The sequence below is a fragment of the Pseudomyrmex gracilis genome, unplaced genomic scaffold, assembly GCF_002006095.1.
Source record: "Pseudomyrmex gracilis isolate BER0280 unplaced genomic scaffold, ASM200609v1 scaffold_448, whole genome shotgun sequence".
Classification (NCBI taxonomy): domain Eukaryota; kingdom Metazoa; phylum Arthropoda; class Insecta; order Hymenoptera; family Formicidae; genus Pseudomyrmex; species Pseudomyrmex gracilis.
In genome coordinates, this window is record NW_018021032.1 from 47,535 (window position 1) to 62,844 (window position 15,310).

Genomic DNA, 15,310 nt, shown 5'->3' on the forward strand with positions numbered 1-15,310 from the left:
AAGTTTTGCAGATTACAAATATCGTAGTTTCTGTTATCTAAAATATTTTGTATGTATTTTTATTGCAATATAGATATTATACATAGAAGTTTATTAATGAAACAATCTATATTTTCTTAGACAGTTTTTGTACTATATAAAATTATTTGCGTCAAATAAACAATTGCTAAAAGATCGATGTAATTCTCCGTAATGATAACAAAAATGTTTACATTCAGTATATTCTTTCTGCTCCAAAAAAATGTTACGTTAATTAAGCAAATTATACTAAAATTTGTTCTCTCTCTTTATATTTATTATAATTTTCTTCATTTCGTACCTTGTTTTAATTCAAAATTGAATTCCTTCTGTTTAAAGGAACAAACGTGTTTACGGAAATAAATTTGTTAGTGTGAATTAGTTGAAGCACAACGAAGTGCAAGTCAAGCACATGCTGTGTGCGCGAGTGTCACACAATCATACTCGCGCGCAATATGAATTCAGTAGACGGAGTAGACTGTCTGCGGAAAAATAAGAGAAGAATGTTTTCAATACAAGCGCAAGCGCACGTTCGGTGACTTGCAATCAATACTGCGCATTCTTTGTGTGCAGTCTTCGGCAGTTACTATAGTCGCGAGCATGTCAAGCGTGTGCAGCGAATCCGCGAGAACGCGCAACACCTGTTATCAGCGAGACATCCGTTATGTCTTCAAGCTGAATCATTGGATCCTCGGCTCGATCGGCATCTGGCCGATCGCAATTCGCGGCGCGTCCGAAATCGCGATCACGATTTGGAATATCGCATTGAGCTTCACGGTGGTACCCTGCGCTTTGTACATCGTCTACGACGAGAAGGACATCATTGTCAGGCTGAAGATATTCGGCCTGCTGGCCTTCTGTCTCACCGCGATGATCAAGTATTGCATCCTCGCGATACGTCGTCCTAAGATACTGCGCTGCATCGAATACGTGAAGAGTGATTGGTGGCAGGTCCGTGACAGTAACTGATATGTAAATTAATTTAAAGTAGTTTTGACTTGAACATCGTACGACATCTTAGAACATTAATTTTTTTTTCACAAATATTTGCACATAGTGCGTTTATTTTGTGCGGCACGCACGCAACAAGTGTGTTACATTTTGATTCTTTTCTTTTTATACCTCAATACATTTCGATTTGCAAATAAAAGTTACTGGCAATACCGTCGCACAGGTGTCGTTCAGGTCCGACCGTGAAGTGATGCTGAAGTACGCTGCCACCGGTCGCAATCTGACGATAATCGGCGCATCTTTAATGTACACTCCTGGCATCATTTATCACGCGATTCCATTGTGTTCCGAACCCATAGTCGTCGACAACCAAACTCTCAGACCGTTCGTGTACCCGACTCACAGTGAATTCCGCCGATCCCAGATTAGTCCGTTTTATGAAATGGTGTACGTAGCGCATTGCATGTGCGGATATACCATATACTCGATAACAGCCGGTACGTGCGGACTTGCCGCCTTATTCGCCACTCATGCCTGCGGTCAAATCCAAGTGATTATATCGCGATTGGAAAATCTCGTAGAAGGTAATAAGTTCGAGCAAACTTCGAACGTTCATCAACGAATTGTTGCAATTGTGAAGAGCCACGTTCGAATAGTCAGGTATACATTGCAAACTTTTTTTCAATAGACAATTTTTTCAATAAGATAAATTGTTAGAGTATAAAACATTGTAACAAAATATTTGTATACGACGGTATAATCGTATTTAATTATTAAAAAATATTAAACAATACAAATCGTAAAATATTTGTTATGTAACTTATTTTTGACAAACCATTAATTTTTAATTTAATTTTATGCTTGTGAAGAAGTGGTATTTCTGTTAAAATAATTGATATTTGCAAGTTTGCACATTATTCTTTCATTATAATGGAGCGACAAACGCAACAGGTAGGTCTCAAGTGTATCTTCAGTATGTTACTATATAGCGGCGCCCGTACGTATATGCGTAGACATAGACTATAATCATGCAGTCGGCATGTAAATACATAGTTACATACAATACTTCCCGAAGCAATTGCGCTTATTTACTCCAGACAATAAACACGTTTTTATCACCATTAACTTCCAGGAGAAGAGTTAGTCGTAAAACTCGGGATAAGGTTTTACGACTGATTCGGTTTTGTGGCAAACCCGGAACGAAATATTTTTACCCGTTTCGCTCTCTTAATTTTTTATCTCTTGTTATCGGGAGCAGTCGAGAAAATTTATGTTCCATTTCAAAAAAGTGAACTCTCTAATTTTCGTGAACTCGTTAATTTTCGCGTTTTAATCAATTTTTAGACGTGACTCTTGTTCGGGAAGTATTGCGTAAAACTACAACACATAAGATATATATTGTGTAAATGAAGATAATTTATTCCAGATTTGCAGCTGCTGTAGAGGAGGTGTTGCAAGAAGTGTGCGTAGTGGAATTTGCTAGTTCTGTATGCACGATATGTTTGCTCGAGTACTATTGCATAGTGGTGCGTTGCCAATTCACATATTAAACAATAAAAATTAGAACTTTTACATATAAAAAAAGTTTACATATTAACTCTCTATATTCTCTATTTTTTAACATTTTAATAGGATTGGCAAGATGATAATAAACTTAGTCTAGTGAATTACTTTCTGCTTTTCATTTCATTTTGCTTCAACATATACATATTGTGTTACATCGGCGACCTTCTTATGGAAAAGGTACGTCTCGCTAATCGCGTAACACATAATTCCAGTAATGCATGTGATCGTACGTTTGATGTTGCAGAGCAGTCAAATCGGATCGATATGTTACATGATCAACTGGTATCAATTATCACCAACGTTAGTTCGCAATCTTACATTGATAGTAGCCATCTCCTCCTATCCTGTAAAGATCACTGCTGGTAGAATAGTGGATTTATCGTTGCCAACTTTCGGAATTGTGAGACATTGCAACATTTACGAACAATTATTTTTCTACAGAAACTAAATTATTCATTAAAAACTTTTTATTTTTAACAATTCTCTCGTGTAATAATTTAGCGATAAGTTTTATTTATTGTATGTTTATATATGTATTATTTTATTGTATTTTTGTTCAGGTATTAAAAACTAGCGTGGCGTACTTGAGCTTCCTACGTACGTTAGTAATGTAAATACAAATGAGATTATGTAGATAGATGCGTAAACGAATTGTAACTATTTATTTAGTTTACTTATTTCTAAGTAGTAGAATTTTTTAATAATAATATTACTCACATCAATATCGAGTCGTCACTTCACCTTATACATTTTTTTCTCTTCGCCTCGTAAAAGATTCACAAAACCAATCTTCTTTTTCCTTTTTATTTCCGTGTAATATGCGCAAAACAGATAAAAATTTGACAATGACAAATTTGACTCTGACAATAAGAAAAACACCAAAAATAGTTACTTACGTAGATATTTTTTTCTGTTCTTATCCCAATATAACATGCGTCTTCTTAGACAATCGATTGCAGTCCGGAGCGCGGAAATACTTCTTTTCAGAGAACTGCCGGAGAGTAAAGAATATACCCTTTATGACTGATTCTCGGATAATCGCACGCACGCGATCTATCAAAGAATACTCGCAGGAAGAATATTCGCAACGTCAGCGCAAGCGCATATGTCCAGCGACCTTGCAATCAATGCCGCGCAGTCCACGACTTCTGCAGTCTTCAGCGAACTTTGTCTTCGTGAACATGGGAAGCTCACGAGAGAAGCACGCGACGTCGCCGAATGACAGTTACCAGAGATCCATGCGATACATCTTCAAGCCGACCAGCTGGATCTTCGGCTCAATCGGCATCTGGCCGGTCGCGATTCGAGGACTTGGTCAGAATGCGTTCAAGATCTCGATCGTGGTGTGCAATTTCGCATTGTTATTCGCGATAGTACCCTGCGCTCTGTACGTGACCTACGACGTGAAGGACATTAACATAAAGCTGAAGCTTTCCGGGCTGCTCGGCTTCTGCTCCTCCGCAATGATGAAGTACCTCGTGCTCGTGATACGCCGGCCCAAAATATTGCGTTGCATCGAGCACGTGAAAAGTGACTGGTGGCAGGTCGGTGTTGTCGTTTGTAAAATATACAGTAAGAGAATACAGAATCGATAGATTGTATCGATTATCTATTAACGAAAGTATATCGATTCTTTTTTACTTGTAGAAAAAAATACGTGACGCGAAAAATATGTTGAATGTAATGTGAAGTTTAAAGAAGTTTTTAATTTTCTTTGAAGAGCAATACTTCAATTCTCTTTATAATATTCTCTGTCTATTTAATATGTTCTAATTGCAATATAATTTTACTGCGATGTAAGAAAATTATGTGAACACGAAAGTTTTCTCACGCAGTTTCTCGTAATCATCATTTTAATGAAAAATTAAAACGATACCATTTCTCATTCGACTGAGTGTTTTATTCCCTAATTATTCTCTATGGCAATTTTTCAATAAAACTAGTGATTATTATCGCTCGTCTCTTGATAAATAGGGATACTGGCAATACTGTGACAGGTGAAGTTTAGTTCCGACCGCGATCTGATGCTGAAGTACGCCAGCACCGGTCGCAGATTGTCCATAATCAGCGCTACGTCCATGTACATCGCCGGCTTTATCTATCACACGATTCTGCCGTTTTGCACCGAGCACAAAGTCAACAATCAGACCGTCAGGCCGCTCGTGTACCCGACTTACAGCAAGTTTCATCAAACTCAGATAAGTCCGATATACGAGCTCGTGTATCTGGCCCACTGCGTGTGCGGATACACCATGTACTCGGTCACGGCTGGATCGTGCGGACTGGCGGCGATATTCGTTACCCACGCGTGCGGTCAGATTGAGGTGATCGCATCCCGATTGAAGGATCTCCCGCGAGGCAAAAAATTCGGACAGTCGTCGGATGTCAATCAACGAGTTGCTTCTATTGTAAAACATCACGTTCGTGTATTGAGGTAGTATTATACGCGTCTCCTTAGAATTGATAAAATATATTGAAAAAATATATTTTCTCAAACATTTAAGATTACATAAATTTAACATTAACATAAAATCGGTTTCATTATCCGCCACCTGATATCGAGAGATTGATTGAAATTTTTTAAATCTCTAAAATTAAAAAAAACACATTAACAAAAAAGTTACTATATAGTTTTACGCACTCGTTTATGGTATAATATAAAATAAGAATGATATAATATATTGCTAAAGCACACTTGTTGCGCGACGAGCACGAAGCCAAGTAAGTGCAACAGGTACGTAACGCATTTCCAATGAACTTCAGTGTGGACGGTGCAGTTGCGCATTACATACTGAGCAACTGAACTTGTGCGATTACATCTTCGCGTTGTTTTTTCATATATGCTTATGCGCAAATTATGTGTATACTTGAATAAAAATATGAAACATGTTTTATAGATAATAAAACCAGAATGTTTTACTTGCAATTATCGATTATATATCTATTTCAGATTTTCAGCAGCCGTGGAAGACATTTTGCAGGAAGTATGTTTACTGGAATTTGCCAGTTCTGTGTTCACAATGTGCTTGCCCGAATACTACTGCATAGTGGTGTGTGTTTCTTCTCTACGTGCAATAAACTATCTTGTATATGCGAAATATTGTACTTGATTGTTTTTTTTTTTTTTTTTTTTACTTATAATAATTTGGCAGGATTGGCAAGATAGTGACTCCGTTGGACTGACGACCTATTTTCTGCTCTTTGTTTCATTCTGCTTCAACATGTACATATTATGTTATATCGGCGAGCTTCTCATGGAAAAGGTATGGCAAGTCTTTCCTAACGCTTCTTTCCGACGGCTTTTTCGCGAGTATGAAATAAAGTGAGAAATTTTTCTCTTTTTTTCAAATACTGTTTCAGAGCAGCTACATTGGATCGATATGTTTTATGATCGATTGGTATCAGCTGCCGGCAAAGACAGTTCGCAGTCTGGTTTTAGTGATTGCCATGTCCAGTCATCCCATAAAGATCAGCGTTGGCAGAATGATAAATTTATCACTAGCGACTTTTGGAAGTGTAAGGAATGCAATATTGCATTATAGAAACGTTTATATAAAATTACTTCGTGATATCCTTTTACGTGAAATAAATCGATATCAAAATAATCTGCTTGCAAATTCTCCTTACGTTCTTTATACATACACATTTTTCTTAAAAAAAAAAAAAAAAAAAAACCAACTGAAGCAAATATTTATTTTAAACAATATGTAATTTTTATTTAGGTGCTCAAAACGAGTTTTGCATATCTAAGCTTCCTACGGACGTTAGTAATGTGAACCTAACATAAATAGAATGACGTGACAAGTACACCAAGCAATAATATTGTTAGATATTACGTCCTTTTCAATGTATGATCTAATATTTAAATTACATGTAAGCATTTTAGTAAAAAAAACTAATTTTTTTATATACAATTGTTATATCTTTATAAAAGACTAATCTTTTTGTAAATCTTTTTTTTAAAAATCATGTTTATAACAAATTAGATTAATTAAAAAAATTATAAGTTCTTATTGTTGTAGCAAAATATTTTATTGTTGTCGCGCGCTGTTTTATAAGTTTATTTGTTCAACGTGTCGGCCGATTGATCAGCTGTCGGCTGTTACCAGCAGGGTTGGGTTGACGTATTATACATGAAATATTGTACATTGTATTTTATCAAAACAAATGTTTGTATAATAACAATTATACAACTAAACAACAACTATACAAATTATAAACTGTATAGTTGTTGTGTTTAGTTGTATAACTTTTATTATACAAACATTTGTTTTGATAAAATACAATGTACAATATCTCATGTATAATACGTGAACCCAACCCTGGTTACCAGTTGCTGGTTAAGTTGTGGTACAAAGTTCACCAAGCTATTTTTTCTAGTAAGGACAAAACATTTGATATACCACACCAAACACGACGTGTGACTTCATGTGTAAATGACGTTTCAAAAGAAACGTGTACACGCGCAGTAAATGAGTATTATTTGAAGTGTTTGTGCAGAGTGCGAATAAAAGTATCGATGATTGTTCTTCAGTCTTTTTCTACTAATTTTATTTTACCTAACCCCTTTTTTATATTATATATGTGTACATATATTTTTGTATAACAATAAAATTCGTATACTACTTTCCATCAGATTGTATACAAATCTAATGTAGAGAGTTATATCGTAATATAAAAAACAATTTGTGAATGTAACAAATTTGTATATACTCTGTGTGACATATGAAATAATCATATGTTGTTTACCTTAGTATATACAAATTTTTTTAGTTGAGATAAAAAGTGCACTAGAGTAAAAGTGTGAAAACTGAGGTGTTATATGTTGCTGTCACAAAATGTCAGAGAAAAAAACTGTTGGAGGCATTCCTGTGGAATGCCTCACTGGAGAATCAGCAGCTATATGGTCTGGCTGGCGTACGCTGGGAGACAGAGAGCTTGTGAGAGAAGCCTCTGCTAAGGGAACCCACATAAAATTAGCTCACAAATGTCTGGCATTTAGAAGACATTGCTCTGTGGAACAAGCTTGTATATATTTTAACAAAGAGGTGGAAATTTGGATTACTGAATTGTTGAACAAGAAGCAAGTGTACAGAGCTTCACATATTTTAAAAAATATGGTACGTTACATGTGTTGAAAATACACAGCTTATACATGTGTGTTTTATGTTTGTAATATACAGAATATTTAATATTTTTGAACAAAAACATCTCTTTCACAGATAATGTTTGTTTCAGGGAAAGGATCCTGTGAAATATATTTTTGGTGTTTGTATAAAGAGCACAGAGCCACTATTAAGAAACTATTTGTGTGAATATATGATCAGTGTTAAGGGATTTGAGACTGAACATTTTGCAGCATGGAACATTGTCAAGTCTATTGCACAGCATGAGGAAAAATATGAGTAAGCTTATGAGACTAGAAAAAGAAAGAAAACACACATATCATGTGATAATATGAAAAAGTATAAGAGAACGTTATTTTATTTACAGAATTCAGGATGGATTAAGTTATAGCATATGCATAGATGATGTCATAAAGCTACCGCAAGAGATCAAGCAAGCCTTATGCACTGAATTGTATTTCTCTCTGAATAACCCACAAATTCTAAACGATGTGCCAAACAGCATTCTATGGAATTATCTGTTGTCTAATAATAAAATTAAAGCACTCAGGCTCTGGATCGACGCGAGATATAATCCAGATGCTGTGCGAGACTCAGATGATATTGATCAACATTTAAAATCAATATTTGCAAATTTGAATATTACATCTGATATGGTGGAGCAAATAGATTCCTCGGACGCCAGCAATCTTGTGAAGGATTTAACTAAAGATTATTTATGTAGGTGTGTATTGACACTGATCATATACAAGATGTGAAGTATATAGATACGCTTGTAGGATTTACAAATAAATAATTATCACAAAAAGAAAACAGTTTAAACTGGATAAATATAAATATATTGTTTCAGATATGGAATATTTATGAAGGAGGAAGAGAACGATTTAAAATTAATTTTAAATCGTGTTTTTGGCTGTGGCATTACACTGGAGGAATTCAGTACAAATATATTATCCCTAGATTCTTGCAACATCGATAGAACGGGATTTTTGCAAACCGTTAATCAACAGTTGTGCCTTACGCACTGTTCGCAAGAATGTCCTACTCAAGAAGACAATGTAAAGCTCCTAAAGTTATTTAACGTATTGACCGATATGTGCAATACTCAAGATCGTCACGAAGACACGTTAACAGACGGAATCGTCAAATCGATCAACTATCTCTCTGACGACTTTAACGAATATCTAAAATCAAACTATTTACTGACCATAACGTTGATATTGTTAAAAATATCGCAGATGAAAAGCGAAGAAGCGCGCAATCATAAGGAATTGATAAGAGATGTATTTACAAACAAAAGAGTTTTGGAAATTGGTGAACATGAGCTCTCGCAGGAAGTTGTTCAGTCCACGCTCGCGAACATACCGACGTTACAGTCCGTTATTAAACGCGAAGTCATCGACGAAATTACAGTTTACGATCTATTAAACGGTTTTCAAAACGTCAACGCGAAACTCTTGTTCAAGTGGCGTTTCAAGAATGAGCCTTTGCCCACTTTCACGAGGGAAAATCTCGTCAAAAAGTACGGGCCTAAAGAAACGTTAACGTACGGTTACTACTTGAAGGAAGGCAGACCGCACATGGCTGCGCATAGTTTACTTCACGCTCAAGCCAAGTTACTCGGAAACGTATCTTCTCAAAGGTTCGTGCGATAAAACTATTTGTCGATTATCCATTGCGATAACCAGACTAATTGTTTTCAGAAAAACCAAAGCGGCCTTATACGCGCATGTCCTCGCTCTGAGAAATTTAGATAAATCCGACGTAGTGTGCAGCTGTATCGTTTTCATCGAGCTGCTGCGAATCGATTCGAGCATTTTGCGATTGCACGTTACTGTGGCGAAATACGTGCAGGATCGTCTAGACGTTCCTATAGGTGAGATGACAGATTTTGCAATTCGCTTTTGCAGTTTAACAAATGTGACATTTGCGACGTAAAGAAAAAAAAATCAACATTGTTTATCACCGCAGGAAACTTACTGGAAAATGTACTGTACAAGAACCAAGCCGATTTAAAGTCTGTGATATCTTATCTGGAACAATGCTTTCAAGATCATTTGCAGGATGAGACTTTAACGCGCAACGATGAACAATTTGTCGAAACGTTAAAACTGTGGGACATTATCGTGCGCTTCGCGCGAGTTCACAATTGCGCGCTGCCCGATACGTTGCCGAGATACTTGGCCGATCGTAATTTGTGGTTCGAATTTGTTGCAGTCAGTCATATATTCGCTTATCCCACTAAGCAGGTAAATTTCAATAATATTATACAAATAAATAGAATAAAACTTACTGATCCAATCGCAAAATAGGTGCTGGAAAACGTCAAGATGTTCAATAATGCGAGCGTACGGGAACATTTGCTGACGTGTTTGAACAACAATAAGCTTTGCAAATCTTCATGCGGGACTGAAGAGAAACCGAAGACTCGCGAGATGAAGCGATCGTTACAGAATAAAGACGGAGCGAAACAAAGTGTGAGTTTTATCTTTTGTTAAACGTAATAATGTCAAGATTTTTATATGAACATACTCATTCTTTAGGAATCTCTAGCGTCTAGTTCATCCATATCTGGAAGTGATATCATTGGTACAGAACACGTTTCAGACAGTTGCATTTCAACTACCTCAGATAATGACTTTTGGCTGACCATATTGAATTGTCATCAAAGTCAAGACCCACCTAAAGCATTAATTAACGCGTCCCGTTTGTACCTAAGACCCATATTTACCATTCTTGCTACGTGTTACGAGGTAACATTTTTTTCGATCAACAATAATAATCAAATGATAATTTTTTCCAGCGCAACTTAAAATTTTCATTGTTTACAGCCATCTTCGGTAGCGGCTTACTGTTACTGCTGGATGGTGATATCAACAGCGAGAGAAGATATACTTTCCGATTACACGGAGTGTTTAGAGCAACAAATATGGCCTTCCGAAAAAGTGTCGGAACTACTGAACAAAATGGTTGAATGTGGTTACGTGAAGACAGTCAACCGAGCGTACAAAATTTTTATGCCTGTAAGTTGAATTAACGTGTGACAACATACAGTGCAATCGCGCATTCTTCATTAAAATTGTCGATATATAATTGCAGGATAGTATTCTGAATCCATTTTTCGAGTTCCTAACGCAAGCAGTGAATCATGGGGAATTTAAGGAAAGTCAGCGGTATCTGACGGAGTTTAAGTTGCAATGTTCCTCACTTAAAAGCAATGTAAGTTCAGAAAAGAATATGTACAATAAAATAATTCTATCATGTTATTTTATCACCAACTCGTTGTGTGTTTTTTTTGACGTAGAGAATTATGGACTGGGATAGCGTCCATTTCACGTATTTGAAAAATTTATACTGGGTTGCAGTTGTGGCAACTCGTTGCATTGTCACAGCACTTGGCTACGGTTTTCAAAGTACGTCATTGCGAGTCAAGTTTCTCGAAGCGCTAATAAAGTGCAATTTTTTTGCAGATTTGCCAGGTAAAAACAATTATAACATCACATCTCTTATATTAAACTTTGCTGTAACACGAGTAATTTATAAAAACTTGTTTTATATACACGATATTCCAGTTGCAGTACCGGATTTTCAACGTCTGCTCGATATAACAAGACTTCTACAGAAAACCGACGTAGTATTAAATTTCAAGGCCGTTATTGTAACTGATAACGTATATAATTTTGACACGGAGATCCAAAGATGCATTAACGATTTGAAAGCGGTCGAGAATTACAGCACTGCTTTGGAAATAGCCAGTCGTGCTGAGTTAAATTTATCTGAAATTATATTGGCACAAGTAATATATATTTAATATTCTTTAAAAAAAATTGTTCACTTTCATACTTTTATCCATAAAAATATAAATTTATAATTTTTACTTGTTTTAGTATCGAAACATTTTTAAGAAATCCGTAAACGGAGATAGTCAGACAAACTCTGCTTTTTGGCTACAGTGTGCTCAGGATTTAAGCAAATACAACGTTTCTCCTCAACTAGCGGTTGAATTTTTTGTCGAACATGCCGAAAAAGTCTTATCGCACAAAGAGAGGTGAATATTTCGTGTAACGAAAACGTTGGTTTCAATGTAAACGATCAAATATATTTTTTCCTCAGATACGAAGCCTTAAAACTGGCTTACGAAACCTTGAAGAACACCGAAATCGAGCAACAAACTATCGATACTCTCGAAACGGCAATGTGGAAGTCGTGTATTTTAGCCGGACCCGAAAATGTGGAATTTGATCGCAACGATAACATCTTCAGTAAATTAAAAACGGAGTTATTATTCGGTTTAGACAGATTGCAAGTTAGCTGTTTCTTGACGGACAAAACTGAGATTTATTCTGTGGGAGTTTTAATAGATAAACTAATCGATTTAGGTAGAGTGGATGTTGCCTTGCGAATAAACACAATTTTTAATTGCAATCACAAAGTAAGCATTCTTTTTATTTTTATAATTCGAAACTATGTGGTGTAGCAGTAAATGTAAACTGTGTTTTGCTAGGATCTACAAATATTGATGTTGTGTCTGAGCGTAGCAGAGGGTGAGATTTCACCGGCGGATTTAACCGCACAGCAAAAGAGTCTCTTGGAAGAGACAAGCAAGAACAAGCAACAAAAATACGGCTTTTTGCGCAATCGCGGTCTGCAAAGATTATCTTCCTCGTTGTCTCGTACGTTTTGCTATTTTCTATTATTTTAGTGACACTTATCATCGTTTCCATAGCACATATATATCTTATCGTATTTTTTTATTGCTTGTGTTCTTTTTATAAATTTATATATCAACGTGTATATTTTACTTGTTGCAGTAAATATGATTTTGTCGAGTTCCGAACCCGACAAAACGAGCGACACAAACATCACTGGCACTCGTCAACTCCAAACGGAGTGCATTTCTGTCTTGGAAAAATTATCGGAAACTCTTAATCACGGAAACGAGATATGCTCGAGAGTCGTTTCCTGTTATAAGCTTGCTGCGCGATTAGGAAAGACGTATCATTCGCTATTGATGCTGAACAATCCGCTTAAGTTCCTGCAAGAAGTTGTAGAAAGTAATATCGAGAACAAATTCGAGACTGCCAACGATATAATAGTATCTTACAAGATCGGAACGGAGAGCGTGGCAACATTTCTAACTGAGAATATTATAATGCACATAAATCGTGCCATAGAAGGTAATTTCATGAAAGTTATCACTTAGTTTTATTATCTCAATGTGGAATGTGTGAAGATTATAAATGTTTTCTTTATTTCAAGATGGACAAGAAGATCTGATTTTTATGTGGGGTTACTCTATGAATTCGCATTTTCACTTGATAATGGAACTCTGTAACGACACTTCGCTATTGGGCTCGAAATTACTGAAAGCAGCACAGTCGCTGCTGGGAAGATACATCAGTACCCATGACGAAAAGAGAAATAGTAATTTGTCTATTGTTTTTACATTATCAAATAATCTTTACATAAGATCTCTCTTTAAGTTAATTTCTACATATTGCGTTTAGTTTCAGCATTAAAAACAATAGTGGAAATACTGATAAGATCTCACGATTGTTTCACAACTTCATGTAACATGGAAGGAATAGCATCAGTATTACGAAAATGTCAGAATCTCGCCAATATGTTGCAAATGTTAAAACACTGGGCGTTGCTGGTACGTAATTTTCATTTATTTATTTTTTTAGAGATAACAGTTATTTTATAATTTAAATAAGTTTTTTAATTATTCTCTGCATTTCCAGGTACGTCTTGTGACTGGTGTCGGACGATTTACCGAGATGAACTACATATTTCAAATTCTGAAGGAAAACGATCAGTTTGAGTCATTACTCGGACAAGGTTTGGACAAGGTGAGTTTGTGTTGCATTTTGAACACAATATCTTTTACACAAAAAAAAACCGTTTTTTTTTTTAACTGAACAGGTTCCTGGTCTGAAAATGGCACTGCTGGACTTTTTGAAGCGCAACTGTCCTGAGGACAAAGAGTTATTTACTCTAGTGGCACTTCACTTCCGTTTGTACTACGAAATTGCACTTATGTGGGAAAACGAGGCGAAGGGAATAATTGCGAAATTAATATCCGATATTTTAAAAGAGTGCAGAAAAGGCGGAATCGGTGTTCCGATAGAAATAAGATTCACTCGAGACGAGAACATCCACAAAGAATTGCAACTGGCTGTAACGAATTTCACTCACGCTACTCAATATTATTTGCAGGTAAAAAAATAAAATAAAAACAAAACTTAATATTAATAGAAAGTGTTTAGAAAAATATAAAAATACAATTACTTTGTATTTTCTAGGACAAAAAATTAAATCTCGCCAGCCGATGTTCCCATCGAGCTCAACTAGTTGCTCTTCAAATCGGATTGCTGAACGCGGTGCCGCAAAATCAGCAGGCAGTATGCGTGCTGAATTTGAAAAGCGACGAAATAGACAGAGTGTTATCACACATTTTGAACTTCCCTCAAGCTCTTATCGTTACTCGCGCGTACAATTATCACGCGGACTGGGCTAATCTCATTTATCATCACTACATTCTTAAAGGAGAGACCAATTATCTAAGAGAATTCATGATAGTGAACAGTCTAACATCTGTAATTGTGCAAGATTGTGCGCGTAGGTAAGTTAATAAAATGCACTTTACATGATATGTTTAAAACACTATATAATATATATGTCCATACACACTTGTATGATATTTCTCTAAAACTTAAACATGTTCTCTTATTTTTAGATACAGATTAGAAAAAAGTATTAACCATTCCATGACAAACAATATGAGAACTCTAGTGTCTGAATTGTCAGACGTCGAATGTAAATATGTACTAGCTAGTCAGCTTGGCTTTAAAGACATCGTAGAGGGAATGCTCAATGATCCTATAGTGGGCTCTTATCTTAAGGACACAATATGGAAGAAAGGATATACAGGTCCTTGATTTGATTTGTATTACTTGGAAGCAATCAATATGAATATTATGTGATAACCATGGCAAATCTTGTGTTATTAACACAGTGTTATAACAAATTGTTGCAAACTGGTAATATTATTACAGCAATAACTATACGTTTATACTCGTCGATAATTTACTATGTATTATTACCACAATAGAAACTATGTTTTGTACACCTTGATAGTTTTTCTAATCAATTCCTTACATAAGCAACAAAAGAATAGTTTTGTTACAGCAATAGAAAAGAAATCCTACCAGAAAATTCCGCGTTGCCGATTGGTTGGTTAGTTGATCGAGTCGAATCGAATCGGTAAGATCGAGAGAGTAAATAATGAAAAGCGATTTTTTTGAAACAGTTCGTCGTATATGTAGAGAAAATTAAAAACGTAACTAAAGTCACGTGACAGGAAAGAGTAGAAAAACAACACGTGAAAATAACATGACTGTAATTTATATTATATATAACATTAAATAATACATATTATATACATATAATTTATTATATATTTATAATATTATACTTTATGTTGTATTATATGTATTATATACATACTACAGTAATGTCACTGACTTCCGCCGCGCGACTTTGGCGGGGTCACTGACCTCGGCCGCGCGGCCTTGGCGGGGTCACTGACCCGGCCGCGCGGCCTTGGCGGGGTCATTGACCTCGGCCGCGCGGCCTTGGCAGGGCAC

At 35.9% G+C, this 15,310-nt stretch overlaps 3 protein-coding genes across 6 annotated transcripts; all 3 read left to right on the forward strand.

Moving 5' to 3' along the window:
- The first annotated feature begins 618 nt into the window (after positions 1 to 618).
- Positions 619 to 3,149, forward strand: LOC109860689 (odorant receptor 4-like). The gene is made up of 6 exons (XM_020439961.1): positions 619 to 969; positions 1,193 to 1,629; positions 2,396 to 2,495; positions 2,602 to 2,712; positions 2,780 to 2,935; positions 3,096 to 3,149. Exons 1-6 carry the CDS (start codon positions 619 to 621, stop codon positions 3,147 to 3,149), a joined length of 1,209 nt encoding a protein of 402 aa, XP_020295550.1.
- Positions 3,150 to 3,716: 567 nt separating this feature from the next.
- Positions 3,717 to 6,311, forward strand: LOC109860695 (odorant receptor 4-like). The gene is made up of 6 exons (XM_020439968.1): positions 3,717 to 4,079; positions 4,533 to 4,969; positions 5,486 to 5,585; positions 5,688 to 5,798; positions 5,896 to 6,051; positions 6,258 to 6,311. The coding sequence occupies exons 1-6, from the start codon at positions 3,717 to 3,719 to the stop codon at positions 6,309 to 6,311; spliced, it is 1,221 nt and encodes a 406-aa protein (XP_020295557.1).
- Positions 6,312 to 6,853: 542 nt separating this feature from the next.
- On the forward strand, positions 6,854 to 14,790 carry LOC109860692 (spatacsin). Of its 4 annotated transcripts, none has more exons than XM_020439964.1 (23): positions 6,854 to 7,048; positions 7,290 to 7,655; positions 7,774 to 7,940; positions 8,029 to 8,385; positions 8,512 to 9,303; positions 9,365 to 9,537; positions 9,633 to 9,910; positions 9,974 to 10,138; positions 10,205 to 10,414; positions 10,493 to 10,684; positions 10,761 to 10,880; positions 10,966 to 11,140; positions 11,234 to 11,457; positions 11,549 to 11,709; positions 11,775 to 12,093; positions 12,166 to 12,334; positions 12,473 to 12,838; positions 12,921 to 13,085; positions 13,169 to 13,317; positions 13,406 to 13,513; positions 13,587 to 13,880; positions 13,967 to 14,286; positions 14,401 to 14,790. In XM_020439964.1, the coding sequence occupies exons 2-23, from the start codon at positions 7,374 to 7,376 to the stop codon at positions 14,600 to 14,602; spliced, it is 5,388 nt and encodes a 1,795-aa protein (XP_020295553.1). In that variant the 5' UTR covers positions 6,854 to 7,048; positions 7,290 to 7,373; the 3' UTR covers positions 14,603 to 14,790. The 4 variants fall into 4 exon arrangements, with proteins under 4 accessions (XP_020295553.1, XP_020295552.1, XP_020295551.1 ...); XM_020439963.1 differs by having other exon boundaries at positions 7,309 to 7,655; XM_020439962.1 differs by having other exon boundaries at positions 7,037 to 7,048; positions 7,172 to 7,655.
- The last annotated feature ends 520 nt before the right edge of the window (positions 14,791 to 15,310 follow it).